At 46.1% G+C, this 17,819-nt stretch overlaps 1 protein-coding gene across 1 annotated transcript in view; it reads left to right on the plus strand.

The window, feature by feature from the left end:
- The first annotated feature begins 12,923 nt into the window (after positions 1 to 12,923).
- ST8SIA1 (ST8 alpha-N-acetyl-neuraminide alpha-2,8-sialyltransferase 1) overlaps positions 12,924 to 17,819 on the plus strand; it is a 130,881-nt gene continuing 125,985 nt past the window's right edge. Inside the window, exon 1 of the mRNA XM_074586813.1 lies at positions 12,924 to 13,444. Coding sequence (XP_074442914.1) covers positions 13,206 to 13,444 — 239 coding nt within the window. The 5' untranslated portion in view covers positions 12,924 to 13,205. The remainder of the gene's footprint in view (positions 13,445 to 17,819) is intronic.

Below are 17,819 nucleotides of genomic sequence, written 5' to 3' on the forward strand. Positions count from 1 at the left end.
CAAAATGAACGGGGCTGCATTTTTCTGCAGGAGCTTCAAGGAAATCGGAGTAAATATTTCACAAGAAATAACACAACAGGAAAGTTGAAAGATGATATTTCAAAAGGGGACCAGTTTGAGTGTTGCTTTTCCTTTGCGGAGTAGTTTTCCGTGGAAGGTAACCACACAGGAGCAATTTTTCTTGTGGTGCTGCTCGAGGAGGAAAAAACCCATACACTCCAATGACAACCAAAGATATTTTTGTCTGGCTAGACACAGATTTAATTCATGTGATTTGCTTGAATGGTATAATTATGATATTAATTTTCATCATGTTGCCTAAATACAAATGCAAGTGCCAGAAGCAGAAGACTGAATTGGCAGCCAATGAAATACAGTGAACGCACAGGAAATATCTGAGACTAAAGTAATTTGCAGATTATGAGAATGAGTGGGAGTGAAGCAGCAAGAGAAAAGAAAAATATAATCTGTGAAGATGACAGGACATCAAATTAAATACAAATTTCACTCCTATTGCATTTTACCAGCTATGCTTACTTTTCCTCCAAGAAAATCTCATATTTTATTAGCCCTGACTCCCTTAATGACAGGGAATTCAAGTATTTCTGACCATTCTCTGGCATAACGTCCAAAAAAATTCCTCAGCTACTAAAAAATCCTGCCCTTGTAGGTAAGTGGGGGCTGAAGACACCTGGAGGCTCAGAACAGTCTTCAGATCGATTAGTTAGTGAGTAGAATGTAGAGTAACACAGAAGACAGACAAAGTGTGTATGGCTGGAATAAAGACGGAAAATACCCAAGCGTAGGTACAGCTTCTATGAGTAGTGAGATCTTAGCCGTAGATTTTCAAACATCCAAGGACTCAAAAGATTTGAGAATTAGCATTTGTGGGAATGAGGAAACTTTTGGAAATTTCCTTCTTAGTCATAGACGGATGATGAAAATCTTCATAAAATCTATTTTCCTCCTTAGCTTTCCGGTTTATTGATGGATATCACGTCCATATACGTTATTTCTGGATGCCTGTAATTGTAACCGAGCGCATCCATACATATTGTTGCTGTGGGAACTCTTACCTGGCGACGCAAACGTATCCGTCTGACTTCATGGTTTTTAAACTGTTAAACAAAATAATTGACCTAGTTAATATTTGAAGATTACGCAGCAATTGTGCTGAGAGGCACGACTGGATGGCTTGCAGAGCAATGGCGACAAAACATACTGCTCATGAAAACCAGATGACAAAATTTGAGGAAGACATTGCAAATTAAATGCTGGTCTGCTACAGAGATAACACAGAAGCCAATAAAATGGTGAGTCACCGATATCATGGTAGTTACTTCTGAAATGCTTAAACTTATGCTTGGACTAATTCCTATCATATTAGAAAACTGAGATAAATGAATAGGTTAGTATACCATTTTACAGTGCTTGAGTGCTCCTAAAGGAGCAGGAGGAATGTTCCTAAATGAATGGCTAGAACTGGGTGAACCTTGTTACCGGACAGGCTGTAAACATTCAAAAAGCCAAATTTCTCACTGTATTTTTCAAAGTTAGGAGTCAGGAGAAAGAAAATCTTCAGAGAATCTATCAGACACATTGAAAATCAATTTAAACTCCATCAGCTCCTCATGTTTTTCTCCACGCTGTGAGATATGTTTTGCTTCCTTATGAAATTAGGTAACACGCTTGGTAGACCCTGGTCTACCAGGTCTTTGTTTCATTAGAGGCATCGATGGGTAGTCAGTTCATAAATGTCTTGCTGAGTTTTTCTGGTTTTAGAGCTTCTACGAATCATTCGAGCTGTGAGTAATTAATCCCTCTGGAAACCTGACTCCTAAGGATGTCTCGTGTTGAATAATCATAAAATGAGTCACTGAAATTAGACATCTTGGGAATATTTTGAACTGATCCCTCCAAAATTTGGAGTCACTGTTTGAGCAGATAATGACTCAAACCTGAAGTGTATCTGCTTCTCTGATCTGTGTCATGCAGGAAAATAAACAATACTGGAATTAATCTAGATGAGCATGGCACCCAAGGCAGAATACCAAAGGCTTTAGTTAAATCCTAGGACTGAAATTTTGCCAGACTGTAGCCCTTATTGGTGCTCCACACTTGGCAATCACGACGACGCTAACCCCAATGAATAGAGGATTCTTTGTCACAGCAGTTCTGTGCTGATGTAAAGTGTTACTTGAAGATGTACTTAGCTGTTCTTACGCATTCATTCCCTCTTCAGCCTGCAACAACTAACTTATCTTTGTAAAACTACAAACATATACAAACAAAACGCCCAACTTTCCATCCGAGGAATTATCTGCTTATTCAGCGTTTATGGGTTTTGAAAAGCTGCAGAAGAAAAAAAAAATATGCAGACTTTGCAAGATGTGCGACACTTATAATTATTGTAACCGCAAAACACAGCACATTATGTGTTCCAATAATAGGTCTCGGCAGCAATAAAGTGTATGCCTCTCCTCCAGGTTTCAGCTGTGGGAAGTATTTTGACAGTTGGATCCGCAGTATGTAACTACATGTGGGCAGGGTTGTGTTTTCTTTTTGCTGCTGAAGAGTGGCTTTCACGTTTGCCACAAATCTCGAGTGTATGAGCACATTTTCCTACTAAAAATCCTTTCTCGTGCTCTCCTTCCCTTCAGATGGAAGGAGGTGGTCGGTATCCAGATTTGTCCTTAGTAGTAGCACCCTTTGGAAACGTTTCCTCTGCTATTAGTGGGACACTGCAATGTCCAATACGACTTGCTGTCACCGAGCTGCGACAGCTGGGACTGCAAGACAAAATCCCCCTCTAAGCCTCAAGCCCGCGCGCAGCCCATGCGCCCCTTCAGTCGCTCGGGTCCCCTTGGAGGCCGGCAGCTCAGGCACTCAGCTTGTCTCGGGCCTTTCCAAAGGCAGGTTTCACCCATTTCTGGCGTTAGCTGTTATAAATCATGACCACTGGGACGGGGAGAGCACCCCAGCAACTGAATGTTGTAGTAAAACCTCTCTGACGTACCTTTCCTCTCTTGTTTGGGACTAGAAAGTCGGGGATGGTTGCACTGATGTCCAGCACAGGCAACACCAAACCCACCACCAAATAACCACCACAGGGGTTGTGAGAGCTCCTCTTTATACTCACGACGTAGAAACACAAGTCAAATCCAAACCTGGTCCAAACTGAGAAGAAGTTGGAGGCAAGTATCCTGAGAAGTCAGTGTCAGCTTCGAGAAATCCACCCTCCATCTTGCAAACCACTGAAGTTTCTTTGTTTTGCCTCTCTGTTTGCTTGGAGTCACAGGCTCCCTCACTTTTATACTCTTCAAAGTACAGGTAGCTACTACTTAAGGATTCATAGATAAAGTTTTAATTTCCACTTCCCTCTCTGAAAAGGCACAATTCCAGAAAGACAGATCCATCTTTTTTTTTTTCTTTTTTTTTTCCCCTCAGTTTGTGGTTACAGTAACTATAAATAATAGCTTCACTGCAATTTAGAGCTTCCCGGTGTCCTGACATCAAAAAGCTTGGTGGTTTCATGCAGCTTGGTTAAGCAGCCTACATTTCAAAGCTTTCCCAAGCGCTGCTGGGTTGGAAATCTCACGAGCACAGACTGCCTGGCGGTGGTTGAGCAATCGTGTCTGCTCAGGGGCAACTGAGGAACCTGGAGAAGAGGGGAAATGGAAGTTCTGTTGCTTAATTTTGTCAGTCAACTTTATCTTTCTGTCGTGTTTTCCTAAGCTACTTATGATAGGTGCTAATACGCAGGCCTTTTGGGTAGTCACTTCCATGCCTTTCTGTACCTCAGGCTGAGTATTGCAGTCAGGGGAAAGGGTCCCTCTCTATTCGTTTGTGGAACAGATTTTATTTTCGAACGCATATTATTTTCAAATATAATATTCAAACGCATTATTTTCAAACACTTTTCAGGGATATCAGGTCTGTTTGAATCTTTAAGTCTGCAAAAGACATCATACTACGCAGAAGGGGATTTTGTTTATTTTAATAATTGGTTTCTGAATGACCAATATGCCATTGAATGTGCTAATGGTTTGGCATTCGGCCATTTTTTATATGCCTACCTATATTTTGGTCCTTCCAGTTCAGCAGAGATCATATCAATGATGGCACAACTGCACTTGTCGTCTTGGTGCAAGGGGACACGTGAGCAGATGCCTGCTTAATGTCACGGCAAGGATTTTGTTCTTTGCTTCGGTTCTGGTGTACAGGCAACCGGCTGTTATCCTCTCCTCCAAGACACCAGTCTTTGTGCGACAATGCTAAAATACAAGTTAAACTGTTTGGTGTCACAATTCTAACAAAGTGAATAGGTAGGTTGAAAAGTATGTCATGTCTGAAAAAACAAAAATAAAAGGCTTTGTTGATATTTATATTCCCAGCCAGCTTATGTTATCTATTAGACTCTGCACCACCATCTGGTCGAATTAATGACTTGTGAAACTTGCCTTCTAGATGGCAGACATCACAGTATGACATTTTGTAAGACAAAGTAATCCATCTCCTATGTTTCTTCTCAGGAGAGAAAACTCTTATTTCCTTGCCTTTCAAATGTTTTGCAGGACCGACCTCAAAAGAGAGTGATAGCGTGGCCCTTAAAATGTTTTTAAAGGGAATCACATTTGAATAAGTAACTTGAGAAAACTAAGCATGAGGAAGCTCCAGAACTGAAGATGTCTGTGCCTCCAGAGCCCACGTAACCTGGGTAGCGCTGGCAGGACCACGTTATTAACTGGCAACTGTGCAAGAGCTGCGGTGGTCTGGGATGCCAAGTACAGGTGAAGTTCAGCAGAGGAACATGCAGGTTGCCCTAGCGATGGTTCCTTGATTGATCGCTTGATCTTCCAGCGATGACGCTGATGTTCTTTTGGGGCAATTCTGCAGATCTCTGCATGCAGCTGCCTTCCCTTGGAAACCTTGTTAAGTTGCAGGATACTTCTGTCCTCCTTCACTAGTGTTTTGTACTGTCACCCAGCACAGAAAATAAGACTTCATTTTTTTTCTAGTTTCATCTCTGTCCATTGACGGACAATCTCCATGCCAAGCTTTGTTCTTGCCTTCATTATATTTGAGGAGAAACAAATTTTCGCTGTTGTTTGCCCGTTAACCAGACCTTACATTGTCTGCCTGCCCGGGTCCCAACGAAGTGATGCTGCATAATAATAACAACCATAATAATCTTGAAGCACTTAGCTAATATTAGCTGTCGGTGCACCCAAGAGTTTGAATTACAGCTGAATTTCTCTGTAATGTGTGTCCTACAGCACCGCGCTAGGCTTGAAGAAGTCTTTGTTACAGATCTAGCTCGGTCATCAGCCAAATCTTTTCAGGTCTCTGTTTCCCTGTTAAATGGGGATAAGCCTTTCTTGTGGAAAAAAAACTGACTTCAGAGACCGACTTAAAAATGCTAGAGAGGTACTGGTTCTGGTTCCTGTGTATAAATGTTAGTGTATGTATATTGTTACTGTACATGAGTATGTTTCAATTAATGTATTTTGGAAAACTCTTCTGGGGCCAGCATGTAAATTTTGCCCTAAATAAATGGGCTATTGGAAGACTTAGCTCGGGGAAATCTGACATATGACCATAACTCAGCAATTTCTGCACGGTTTCTGCACCTGAAGTCTCATCTAGCCAGGCTGCTTCATTTCCCATCGCTAAAGCCTTGTCTCTTGCCCCGTTTTAAGTCAGGTTTCCATTTCTACCGTGCATGCTGGATCTGGTTTTACCCAGCCACACTTGGGGCCCAAGTGCTTGCCAGAGGAGGCCACAGACAGTGAAAGTGTCTGTGAGGCTTCCTCTTAGATGCTCATTTGTCTAGGCTTTGAGGGTTGCAGCCATCTGTTCTGAAACTTCTCTTTAAACACGTTTCTTTGTTCCCCTTAGAGGTGGGCAAATGAACAGATCACATAGTCTAGATCTACTGCCAATTCTCAGCTAGTCTCGGAAGCAGAGAGGGACTTCTGATACCTCACAAATTCATGTTTCTCCTTAACGATAGCTAAGGATCATTTGTTACAAGAAGAAAAGATACAGCAACAACATCAACAAGCTTTTTCCTCTCCTCTGCTTTTCTTCCCTATACTTCAGCCTGGTACAGAGGGATTACGTCTTGCAAGACCAAATTTACGTCCCTCTCTATATCAGACACGACCTTCTCATGCACAGGCCTTCTTAAACAATGCTAAATTATGAATGGTGGCTTCCTGACAGCAACAGCTCGGATCGAAATTTCAGCAAATGTCAGACACGAGGTCAGAATCTGTCGGAGTCCCCAGGGAAAAGGAACTCGTCTAACAAGAGAAGTGCCTGCTTGCTCAAGAGATACGCTTGAAGTCTGTGTGCTTGTGTATGTGCGTGTTCCTTTGTTACTTTTACACGCATTTCACTTCCATTTTAAATGGTGCATAATAAAACAGGACCCCTCCAGCCACAATATTTTTGGTGTGGATGTTCTAATATATGACACTAACCCAGCAGGTCCCTTACTGTTCTGAGTAGCCCTCCTCTTTGTGGGTACACCCCTGGACTTCAGTGCAGATTGCTCCCGTTAGTAAGGACAACTCACAGAGCCGCACAGGGGTTCAGGTTCATGGCAGCATGGAAGAATTCAGAGAGGCTGCCGTGAACCCATCCGTCTCCAGTAATGTATGTTCATGTGTGCACTGTAATTTTTGTGTTTTTTTTTTTTTTCTCTACAGCTTTACAGCTATTCTTTGTAATTGATTTCTCAGTTTGGAGGAAGCGTACTTTATAATCAGAGGTTCTTCTAGGCTCTGATGCTTTTTAGTAATAAATGCTGCAGTGATCTGGGCTGGAAGCAGATTTCTTGCCCTGTGTTCCAACAGGACAGACCTATTGGACCCAATTGTGCTGAAGGTCTAAACCCTTTAAGGACTGTAATAAGCTGGTTGTGATTTATGGATGCATCTACTTCTATTGGATAGAACTATACCAGTTGTGTGAGCATCTGCGTTGCGGGCGTGAGAGGATGATTTGGACGTGCACTGTGAATAGATACGTGCTGATTTTGAAAGGGAGGTTCTTGTACTGCATATGGCAGGAATTTCACCCAGAATTTCACTGTGCTTCCTTATCTTCGTTTTACTGGTGCTCCTGCCCATCCATGTCTTTCACAGGTACTTTTACATATACTAAAACATGCTAAATATGTATCCTGAAGCCAGTGCTGCGGAACAGAAGTCTGAGTTTTGTGGCTTTCCCAGAGATACTGTAATGATGTACAGCAGCGATGGCAAAGTTGTCAAAAATTCCCTGTGCTCCTCTGTTTTATGAGAAAAAATTTCTTTCCGTGCAAAACCAAGGAGCCAAGTGCCTGTGGCTAATGGCTTTATACACTCCATGTTGCTTACGCTTGCATGTTTTCACTCGTTCTTGTTCCACCTTGTTACCAGCTAACATCACCAGTCGCATAAAAAATTATTTATTTGTAAAGTCCTTTCAACACTGCTCATAAGACAGGCTCTCTGTTTTAGAGAATGGACTGTGCCTTTGATCAGTAAGATCCTTTTTCCCATTTTATGCTCTTTCCTTGTGCCTTCTGACCCCTCTCTGCAGCTGAAAAGGTGACTGTAGATGTCGTCACAGTAATGATATTATTACAGCAGGACAGCTGAGGAACAAAAACGCAGCAAAATTTGTAACAATTTTTCAAAGGCCAACTGATACAGCCAGGCAAAACAGATTAGCTTTTGGACACCACGCCTTTACAGGAATATTAATTTGATATTGCATTTGGTCATAGTTGTAATTCTCACCATCCAATAGGATTATATAAAACCGTCTCTCATACAAGGGGCTTAAAATGTTTCATCAGTGAGAATACACGTTTGTTGGTGGTTTTAACAGAGCTGCAAAGTAACTCCTGACAGGGAGAAGCATTATGGGAATTTGCCAACAGGTCTTTGCACGGGCAACTGCGCGTCCATTCATCAAGGCATTCACACCGTTTGTGTGTTATTCTAACGGCGTGAGATTCAGACGCCAGTTTTTCAAACTGTATCAATAGGAGGAAAGCAGAGAAATCAGCCTGTTCAAAGGTGACACTACACAAAAGCTGACCTGCAATATCATCTCAGGCAGGCGACGATTTCTGAACGTTTTGCTGTTGTACGTTTGGTCAAAACACATACCAAAGGAGCACCGAGTACTTACAGCAGTGGGGAATAAGGGCTGCCATTTGACACTAAATACCAATTGGAGTTGGTTTTTTTTTTCAGCTCCCTTCTCCCTTAGAAAACAAATCCACCCTTCACATAGACTCTACTAATGGAGCATGAAATACTTGCAGAACTGAGGGCGCAGCGTAAAGCAAAGTATTTCAGTCAGGCGGTAACTGAGTGCATTTGGAAGATAACGGTTTTACCTTGTAGGTATATGGCACGATAACGTTTTCATCAACTGGAAGGATGCTGTAGCCGGAAAGCTGATTCCAATGCAACTCCTCCGCTAAATTCTGCAGAGCGGAAAGTGAGCGGGATGCTGAAGCGGAGGGGGAAAGCCCTGGGTTTTTTTGGAAGTGAGAGGGCTCGAAAGGGAGCAAAGGCAAGGTACCAAGGGATGCGTGCAGGAGTACAAGATTGTCCATATGAAAGCAGGCAAACCCCTGGATTTTTGGAAGGATGCAGCTCTGATCTTCGTGTGCATTTTAGGCTGGGGGTAAAGGAAAGAAGAGAAACTTTATAACGCTTAGAAAAGGTCTCCGCCCGGCTCTCCTGAGCCTTGGCTTCGAGCGGCGGAGCAGAGCATCAGCTCCTCCCGCAGGGGCACAGCGGGAACCGCAAAGTGGTTCCCTCTGTGAAGGAGAAAGCCTTTCTGTGGCTGTGGTGAACAAACAGGCGACAGAAAACACAGACAGAAGAGCAGAAAAAAAAGCAAAAAAAAAAAGACAGAAAACACAGACAGAAAGCGAGACCGGGAAAACCACAACACCGTGTTTTCTTTCTGATCACTCACGCTATTTCTTCTGAATGTCTAAAATGCACGTTGTATGCGTTCTCACTCATTGCTTTTCTCTGTGCTGCTTTTTAAGGCACCTCTCAATAACTCTTTTTTTTTTTTTTTTCCTGAAGTAGAACTTCATATGCACCATGCCCGGAACAGCCAGCCTTTCTGGCTGGGGAACTTACTTGGGACCAAAGTAATGGAGGTGAGCTTAAATCTCACCACTCAATTCTCACTAAAATGGAACGCAACAGAGAAGAATCGTGCCTGAATTTCAATTTTCTGCTTCGATTTAAAGACACCGGTTGTTGATCACTACATCTCTACATCTTCTCAATGATTGCAAACCGCCACTGACGTACTTAAGACTATTTCTTTGTAAGCAAGGTTCATGTTAGGCAGTTCATTCTTACCTTCTGCTTATTCTCCACCTGAAACTGTTATCCTCAGCAGAAAGCATCAGTGCGCTTCTCTTCAGGGATCGCTGACTGAGGGAAAGGACAGAAATTGATAACGCTGCCTAGAAACAGATTTGACTGTCGAGTAAAAGACCTGGCTTTGAGCTTGTCCTGGCGGATCTGTAATTTCAACCTGCACGAGGGCAGAATGGAGCCAGGCAGTTCTCCACGACATGCGAGCAGCAGCATAACAAGCTCTGCCTCCTCTCTGTCTTGATCCACCCGGCTCCTTGCGGGCGGCAGGCAGGACATGGCGATGGAGCTACCACTATGGCACTAGACAGACCATGGACAGTTGTAAATTCAGGGGGCAGCCTGGGGTCTTCATGCTGAAATAGATCCAGAAAAAAAGGAGAGGAAAGGCTTAGGAATATTTTACAAATAAAAGATATCCCAAAATCTCATGTCTTAATGGGCAAGAACAAAAGCCCTTTATTAAAGAAATAACCCTTCCCTATGTTACTTTGGGAGGGATTACATTGCTGCAGAAATTAAAAAATAATTGTATCAGTTTTATTTCGACTTACTTCATTGCAAGTAGTTTGGACAGTGAAAGAATAACAGTCACTCCTACTTTTTCTTGTTCTTTTCCACTTTCTGGTTTCCCAAGCAACACCGAGCCTCTGGTTTGTCTCTCTTCTCAGCTAAAGGTGAGCAAAGAGGCAGAATTTAATTTGGGATACAGTTTTGCACAATTTTTTTTTTTTTAATTTTTTTTATGAGTCTAGCTAACTACGTTTTGAATTAGTCTCCAGAGACGGAATGGTTCTGTTTGGTTTTAATTGAGGTGACCGAATAGGTTTTGGTTTATTTTACTGTTGGTAAATAGTTCCCTCACCAAAATGAAAATATTTATCCTGCCCGAAATATTTTTTTTTGGCCAGAAGTTGGCCAAAATGCCTTGCTCAATTTCTTTTCCCATTTTGTCCAGAGAAAACAGCTCTAATGGTCTAGACAGCTCTAGCATATCAGCTATGAATGAAAACAATATTTCTTATGCGATTACAAGTTTCTGGCATTTTTTTTTATTCGTTAGACATCATCATGTTAATATTCTTTTTGTCAGTGTATATTTCTACACAGCAACGCACTGTGAAAGGTAGAATGTTTTTCCTCCTCTCAAGCACTGAAAGGGCATGAAGATTTCCAAGCTTATATTTTACTGAGAACAAAGTAGTAGCTGTTTGGTATCTTTAGCTGAAAATGCTGTATAAAAAGCCAGTATTTATTGTTATTTTATTGCTACCTTATGGTCAGGACGTATTAAACTAACAGTCAAACTTTCTTCTTGCTTTCCTTCCCTCACCCAAAACTTGTTTCAAAGCTTCCTTCAATCCTTAGTCCGGGAGAAGTTCTGGACATCTGGAGAAAGAGCTGTGGAGTTTGGGTGGAGACATGAGTGCCAGAGTCATATATATTTAGCATGATCTCTATAATCCTCATTAGCATATGCAGGGCTCTGCAGTTTTATGTGCATTTTGCAGATAATGAAGCAAAGGCCACTTATCAGACACGATGGCCTGGAGAACAAGAGAACTAGCAAGCTCACCACACAAGTGGCAGAACTACCTTGTGTTCACGAGGCAGTCCTCCCACCGCTTTTCAGGTGCCTGTTAGCCTTATCAGGCTAACACCAGGCCTGCATTATTTATCTCCCTGTGAATGCTTCAGGGATTCCACTGAAGACTTGGAGGGCCTTCTCCCTCTTACCTCTCACTATTTGTTTCAGGGAATTTACAGGCCGTCTCTTACACCACTCAACCCTGAAAGTGCACAAAGTAGCCAAGCCTTTGTGTGCTCCTCAAAGTCCGGAAAGCAGCTGGCTGCTAACTCATACAAAACTCTTCCCAGGGTTATAGGAACATAGAATTGTCTAGGTTGGAAGGGACCTTTCAGACCATCAAGTCCAACCATCAGCCTAACACTGACAAAACCGTCACTAAATGATGTCACTCAGCACCATGTCTACCTGTCTTTTAAATACCTCCAAGGATGGTGATTCCACCACTTCCCCGGGCAGCCTGTTCCAATGTTTGATAACCCTTTTGGGGAAGAAATTTTTCCTAATCTCCAATTTAAACCTTCCCTAGTGCAACTTGAGGCCATTTCCTCTTGTCCTATCACCTGTTACTTGGGAGAAGAGGCCGACCCCCACCTCTCTACAACCTCCTTTCGGGTAGTTGTAGATGTGGGAGTCCACGGCGTTTCTCAATGGGTCTGATAAGGTGTGCCTGGAAATGCTGAACACAAACCGATGGTACCAACCCAGGCTGAATTTGCCTTTACGCAATAGTCGGGAACCAGAGATTGGGCTCTGAAATTGGGGACTGCCTCTGAGATCCTCACTGCGAGAAGTTCAACATGTCTCCCTTGTTTCCGCTTACATGATGATTGCAGGGAGGTGCTTTCTACTGCTGGAGTCACTCTGTTGGCATGAAATGATCGCACTCTCTCTGATGATTTGGGAGGGCTGAGGACCATGCCTGTGGCACCCTCATCCTACGGGGCAGGTGGTGGGTTCCGTGTGGGAAGCCTGATCTGGGCATTGCCACAGGTGCGCAAGGCTCACGCTGCTGCTTCTTGGCTTGTGGGTGGCCTCTCTGCCCACTCTCCCATGCACGGGGCACCCCAGCGACAACTCCAGTCGATGCCCCATCAACTGCCCACCTCCCACCCGAGGGTATAATCCCAATCCCAGCGTGTTTTCTTCAAAGACCCAACCACACCAGTGGGTACGTGACCTAGAGCTGCTGCTTTGACAACGGCGCTGCTGGCTGGAGCACGCTCTTCTTTTAAGCCTGCCGTACTCCACCCCCCCGCCCCAAGTTTGCTAAATTATCCAAAAAATAGCTTTATAGGATGCATTTTGATCAAGGCGGGCACGGCGATCCCGGCTCCCAGGCTCCTGACTTGAACCCGGGGCTGGCGGCGGGGACCAGCCGGGCGCGCAGCGCTCCCGCACGCCCCGCAGGGAGAGGCGGTGCGGGGACGGTGCGGGGACGGAGGGAGGGGGTCGGGGTCGCCGCCGCCGCCCCCGGGCCGGGGGGACGGTGTCCGCCAGGGCGCGCTGGAGAGCAGCGCGGCCGCCGCCGGGGCCGGGGGCTGCCGGGGGAGAACGCCAGACACCGGGAGTGCGGGTGGGTGGGCGCCGGTTGGGGGGGGTGGGGTGGGGGCTGCCCGCAGCGGCGAGCCCGGAGCGGGATCTCCCGACCTCCCTCCCTCCCTCCGCTCCGGCTCAGCCGGTGGCCGCGGGCCAAGCGGGGGGAGACCGGGGCGCGGAGCCCAGCCCCGCAGCAGCCGGCTCTCCGGCCGCCGTTCCCCTGCCTCCCTCCCTTCGCCGGCGGCGGGGGCCGGGGCACCCCGCGCCCCGGGGCGGGGTGGAAATTTACCGGGTCCGTCCGCAGCGCGGCGGCGGGCGAGGGGGAGCCAGCCAGCCAGCCAGCCAGCCACCCAGCGAGCGAGGGGGCACGGCGGGAGGCGGAGGGAGGGAGGGCGGGGAGCGGCGGAGCATCGTCTGGCGGGGAAAGCGAGGGACCAAATGACTGTGAGGAAGGGCGGCAGCCGCCACCGCCGAGAGAGGAGCCAGCCGCGGCGCAGCGGCACCAGCCCCGGCAGGAGACCCGACGTCGGCGGGGCCCGGCTGCCCCCCGGCCGGCTGGGCGGCGATGGCGGCGGGCCGCGGGAGGCGGGCGGGCTGCCGGGTTTAGGGCGCGGGCGGCGGCGGGGCTGAGGCGGGCCCCCCGCCCGCCGGCGCCGCATGGCAGGGGCCTGATGCCGGAGCCCGGCCCGGCACCGCGGCGGCGCTGCGGGAGGAGGATGGCGGGGCTGGCGTGGAAGTGGCCGCGCACCCGCCTGCCCGTGGGGGCCAGCGCCCTGGGCGTCTTCGTCCTCTGCTGGCTCTACGTCTTCCCCGTCTACCGGCTGCCCGACGAGAAGGAGATCGTGCAGGGGGTGCTGCTGCAGCAGGGCAAGGCGTGGAGGAGGAACCAGACTGCGGTCGCCCTGTTCAGGTAGCGCCGTGCGCGGCCCAAGGGCAGCCGGGGAACGGGCGGCCGGGGACGGGCGGACAGGCGGGGACGAGGAGCCGGGGACGGACGGACGGACGGACGGACAGCCGGGGCCGGGCAGCTCAGCCGGGCGCTCTCCCCACCCCGCCAAGCCCCGAACTTTATTTTTTTTCCCCTACCTGACCCTTTGTTGGTTTTTTGTTGGTCTTTTTTTGTTGTTTCTGTTTCTGTTTTTGTTTTTTTCCCCAGCGGGCGAGGGGCAGGCAGGGCCCCTCTTGCCCAGCAAAACTTTTTTGGGTGGCTCTGTTTGCTGCGGGGAGGAGAAGGGGCTCGGCGTCGGGAATGGAGGCTTATTTTTCTTCGTAGGGAAATAAACCCATCTTGGATGCCTTTCCAAGGAGGTCTGAGGTTTCTGAGGCACGCCGCGTTGCCTTGCACAATAGGATGCTTCTGGCTTCCTGGCTGACAGCTGCACCAGCAGCCCCTCTGGCTGATAACAAAGCAAGGGGCTGGGGAGCCTGGCTTCGCTTAATGACTGTGGGTGCCCGCCTGCTGCCAGGGAAAAGCTGGGCTTGTAGGATCTCCCTGGGAAGCACACGGGGAGGTCTGGGTGGATGTTCATTCGTGTTAGCATCTGTCAGCATCCTCGCTCCGAGGAACACTTTGGAAGCTCCGCACTGGTCCTTGCCTCGCTGCAGTTTATTATAGAAACCACGTGAAACGGCACCTTTTTTATCTTCTTTTCCTTTGATGCGGCTGGGTAATGGCGATAGTCCTCAGAGACCTTTTCACCTTCTCCAGCTGCACAGGAGAGGAGAAATGTTGCAGTCAGGGTGCCACATCTGGTAATGGTGGAGAACCAGGTCCCTGCAGTGGGGAGGTTTTTTGAATGACCCCTGGCTTAAAAGCATAGGCAGTGGAGATTTGCATCCCCTCGAAAATTTCTCTCGTGCCTGGGTAAAATATAGACAGTTCAAAGAGAGGCCGATTTCCCTCGCTTTCCTGGAGAGAAGCTGGGTTTTCTCCCTATCCTCTTAAGTAGCACATGAAAGATCAGTGAGTGGTAATCAAACTGCCCACAAAAAGGCCTTTTTTTTCTGGAGTAAATGCAAATTCCAAGGGACTTCTTTCCTTTTTTTTTTTTTTTTAAAGTAGCGTACAGCTTTATTTGATGTTCTTCAATATTTTTGAATGCAACTCAACTTGCGTTTGTCGTGAACTGGAGCCGGCATGGGATTGCTTAATATCTTGTCTGCTGGGATAACAGAAACTTTACAGTTCTTCATTTCCTTTAGTCACTGAAGCTTGCAGGAAGTAGAAGCAGCGAGAGGTGATAAGCGGACATGTGTTAAAATCATCTCATTGGGTAGGCCTGGAAGAAGTCCTCCCTTTAATACAGAGCTAGCAATAAGGTACAGATGTAAGGTACTTTTCCTAAAACACTTAACTAACACTAGAAACTACGTTGATCTTCTCGGATACTAAATCATCTTAATCCTCTTGTGCTACAGATTCCCACTTTTTGGGGGTTGATGAATCCGGATTTTTAAAAAATTACCCTGATAGGTGATGTAGGGAAGCATTTGATGCATTATTTTTCATGTTTGTAAACAAAGTGTTGCTTGAAGATGGATAATGCTGCAGCAGCTTCAGTTTAAAAAACAGTTTTTAGACCGTTTCCACCACATGGTTTAGTAACAAAAAAACTGTGTAGCTCGTCAACTATTCTACTTGCCCATATGTTTTTCCACTCCCTAAGCATAGTGATTATCTCAGAGATGCTATTGAAGAGAGTCTCTTGCAATAAAAGGAGCTATTGTTTCTTGTCTGTGTCTCTTGATGAGTCGGTGCAGCGCTAAATACAATGAGCTTTAAATCAGTCTGCTTCAAAACGTGAAGTTTTTAAGCGGAAATGTACACTGCAGATACGTAGTGAGCATACCATAATAGTCAAATAATTGTGACGTAGAACTCCCTTTTTGCTGCCTACATTTGCTTCTCTTCGTGTTGGTAGAAGATTATGAAATTGAAGTCTGTGTCAGGTAAGCTGCTGTATATTGTGAGGTGATTAACAGAAACAACGTCCCGCTCTTTGCCACAGTCCTGCCGTCTCTATGCAAGAGCGCTGTAAAAGCTCCAAGTTTCAGTGCCTACCGCTCATGAGTGCGGGTCTCTCTTTTAATTGGGAAGGAGGCATCACAGAAATCCTGCGTGTGGACTTCGAAGTAACACAGCTTTCCATAATAGCCTAATATTAAGTGAGTTTTAATATATTATTAATATATTGTTCTTTAAGAACGACGTTAATCGCCAGTCTCCCTAGCCCTCCTGCCACATCCTGGTTGCCAGACGGTTTTGGTTTTACTCAGTTTTGATGAATAAATTTAAATTTATCTGTGCTAAAAATCTATTTGAGAAAACGCAAGCTTTCAAATTACTGCTTGGTATAATATGGTGGCATTTGTAGTACTGTAGAGGTGTTTGAATAGCCAAGTCCTTGCTATGCAGAGAAAACATCTGATGGTTTTACATCTTTCTCCTCCTATAAACTCACTGGACTGCCTGTTGTTGAAGTAGATTATTGTCCCTGGAGTAATTAACTTGATCAAAATATACTTTTCAAACCTCAGAAGTGCTGTTTCCCTCTTTGCCTTCTGTACCTGGATCAAAGACAACTTAAGTTCAGTAAGTAACAAAAATGTCTGGGGTGATTTGGGTTGAACCCTGGCAGCCAAGTGCCAGTAACTCCTGAATCTCCGCTGCTCCTTCCTCCTCCTCTCTGTACAGCCAGAAAAATCCTGTGAAGATCTGACTCGGGTAAACTTTTGCTTGCTCGGGTAAACTAAACTTTGTCCCTCCTGTCCTGGAGGGACACCCTGGGTTCTTGCATAAGCAAAAGTTTACCCGAGTCAGATCTTTGGAGCTTGTGGAGTGGTTTACATGAGGGTTTTGTGTTTGAATATGGATTTGCAGAATCGGTTTTCAAATATAAGAATCCTTGTAAATAGCCATGGGTTGCTGCTTTTGGGTTGTGTGTTGCCTTACTGCAGCTGTGAGTAAGGACAGTTTGTGGGAGTAACAAAATGAGGAGGATCAAGCCTTCGACTCCGGTGTGAGTCCGTGTTTAAAGCCTGCTCTCAGCCTTGACTCTCCGTATCCGGCTTCCCTGAGTAATCCTGGCATGGGGAGTGCGCTGAGCCCCGCTGCCAGCAGCGTAGTGGGTGTCTCTGCAAGAGCTGCCTGGGTTGTTGGATGGAAGGACAGTTGCTGAAAATCCCGAAGATACAATTGAGATTACTAAAAGAGCTCTTAGTCCAAATCCTTTCCTCAGTTGAACAGACTGTTTAAAGTCCCCAAATTCTGGGCATTCGGAGTTGAGCGCAGCCTACCAGCAAGCTATCGCTATTAGCATCCTTTAAATTTCAAGACACTAGTGGCTGAGGGCAGTCAGACTCTCTGCTGTGGAAACATCTCTCTGACAAATGCTGAATAATAGTCTGTCAGTCAGATGGTAAACTGCTTGATCTCGAACTACAAAGTGGTCAGAATAGGAGTGAGACTGTCATTAGAGTCACTAATGGCTAACGTATCTAATTTACCTACGGTATAATGGCTTGTCATCCTCTGAGGTGGTTAATGTTATTGCGCCCTAATTGTTCTTACAGATTGGATTGCGTAGGGTTTTTTTAAGGGCCTAGTGCTGCTTAAATTATTTAGGCAAAAAATGTTGTTAATTGCTCTTTGTTATTAGTCAAGTAAATGACGTACAATAACACCTTTAGGATGATTTTATTTAATATGATTGCAGTTGATTAAAGGCAGACCTGGATCTTTTCATCCACTTTACAAGCTCCATACAACTACAAATCCCAAGCACTGTGTGTTTATCTGGCGCTTCCGCTTGTTTCCCGGGGTGGATCTTCGCTGTGGAGTGAGTACACCTGTGGGGGGCAGTGGGCTTTTGTCTGTCAGGACTCCCACCAAAAGGGTTCGATGGCGATCAGTGACTTAGGTTAGAGGTTCTTCAGCAAGAGATGGGACAATCTCATCTGCAAGGCAACCGAAAGGCTACCCTGGAGATTCAGATTGTCTTCTTGCTTCTGCTGCATCAGTTTTGTGTGATGTTGAAAGGTCACCCAGGGTTTATTTTGGGGGTGGCTTGGTTGAACTGGTGGCAGATGCCTCCTGTGAACTTGCTGTTTGTGACCTGCCTCCAGTCCAAAGTATCTGCTACAACTGGGTCTCTGCTCCCCAATGCTGTCCCCTCCGTCCCTAGAGCCAAAGCAGCTGTGCTTATCTTGGCAGGTGGCTTCCCCACTCCTTTTTCGTCAGGTTTGACCTCTTGTTCAGGGACAGAGAAGATACTAGCCTGAAATCA

The sequence above is a fragment of the Larus michahellis genome, chromosome 1 (genome assembly GCF_964199755.1).
Source record: "Larus michahellis chromosome 1, bLarMic1.1, whole genome shotgun sequence".
Classification (NCBI taxonomy): domain Eukaryota; kingdom Metazoa; phylum Chordata; class Aves; order Charadriiformes; family Laridae; genus Larus; species Larus michahellis.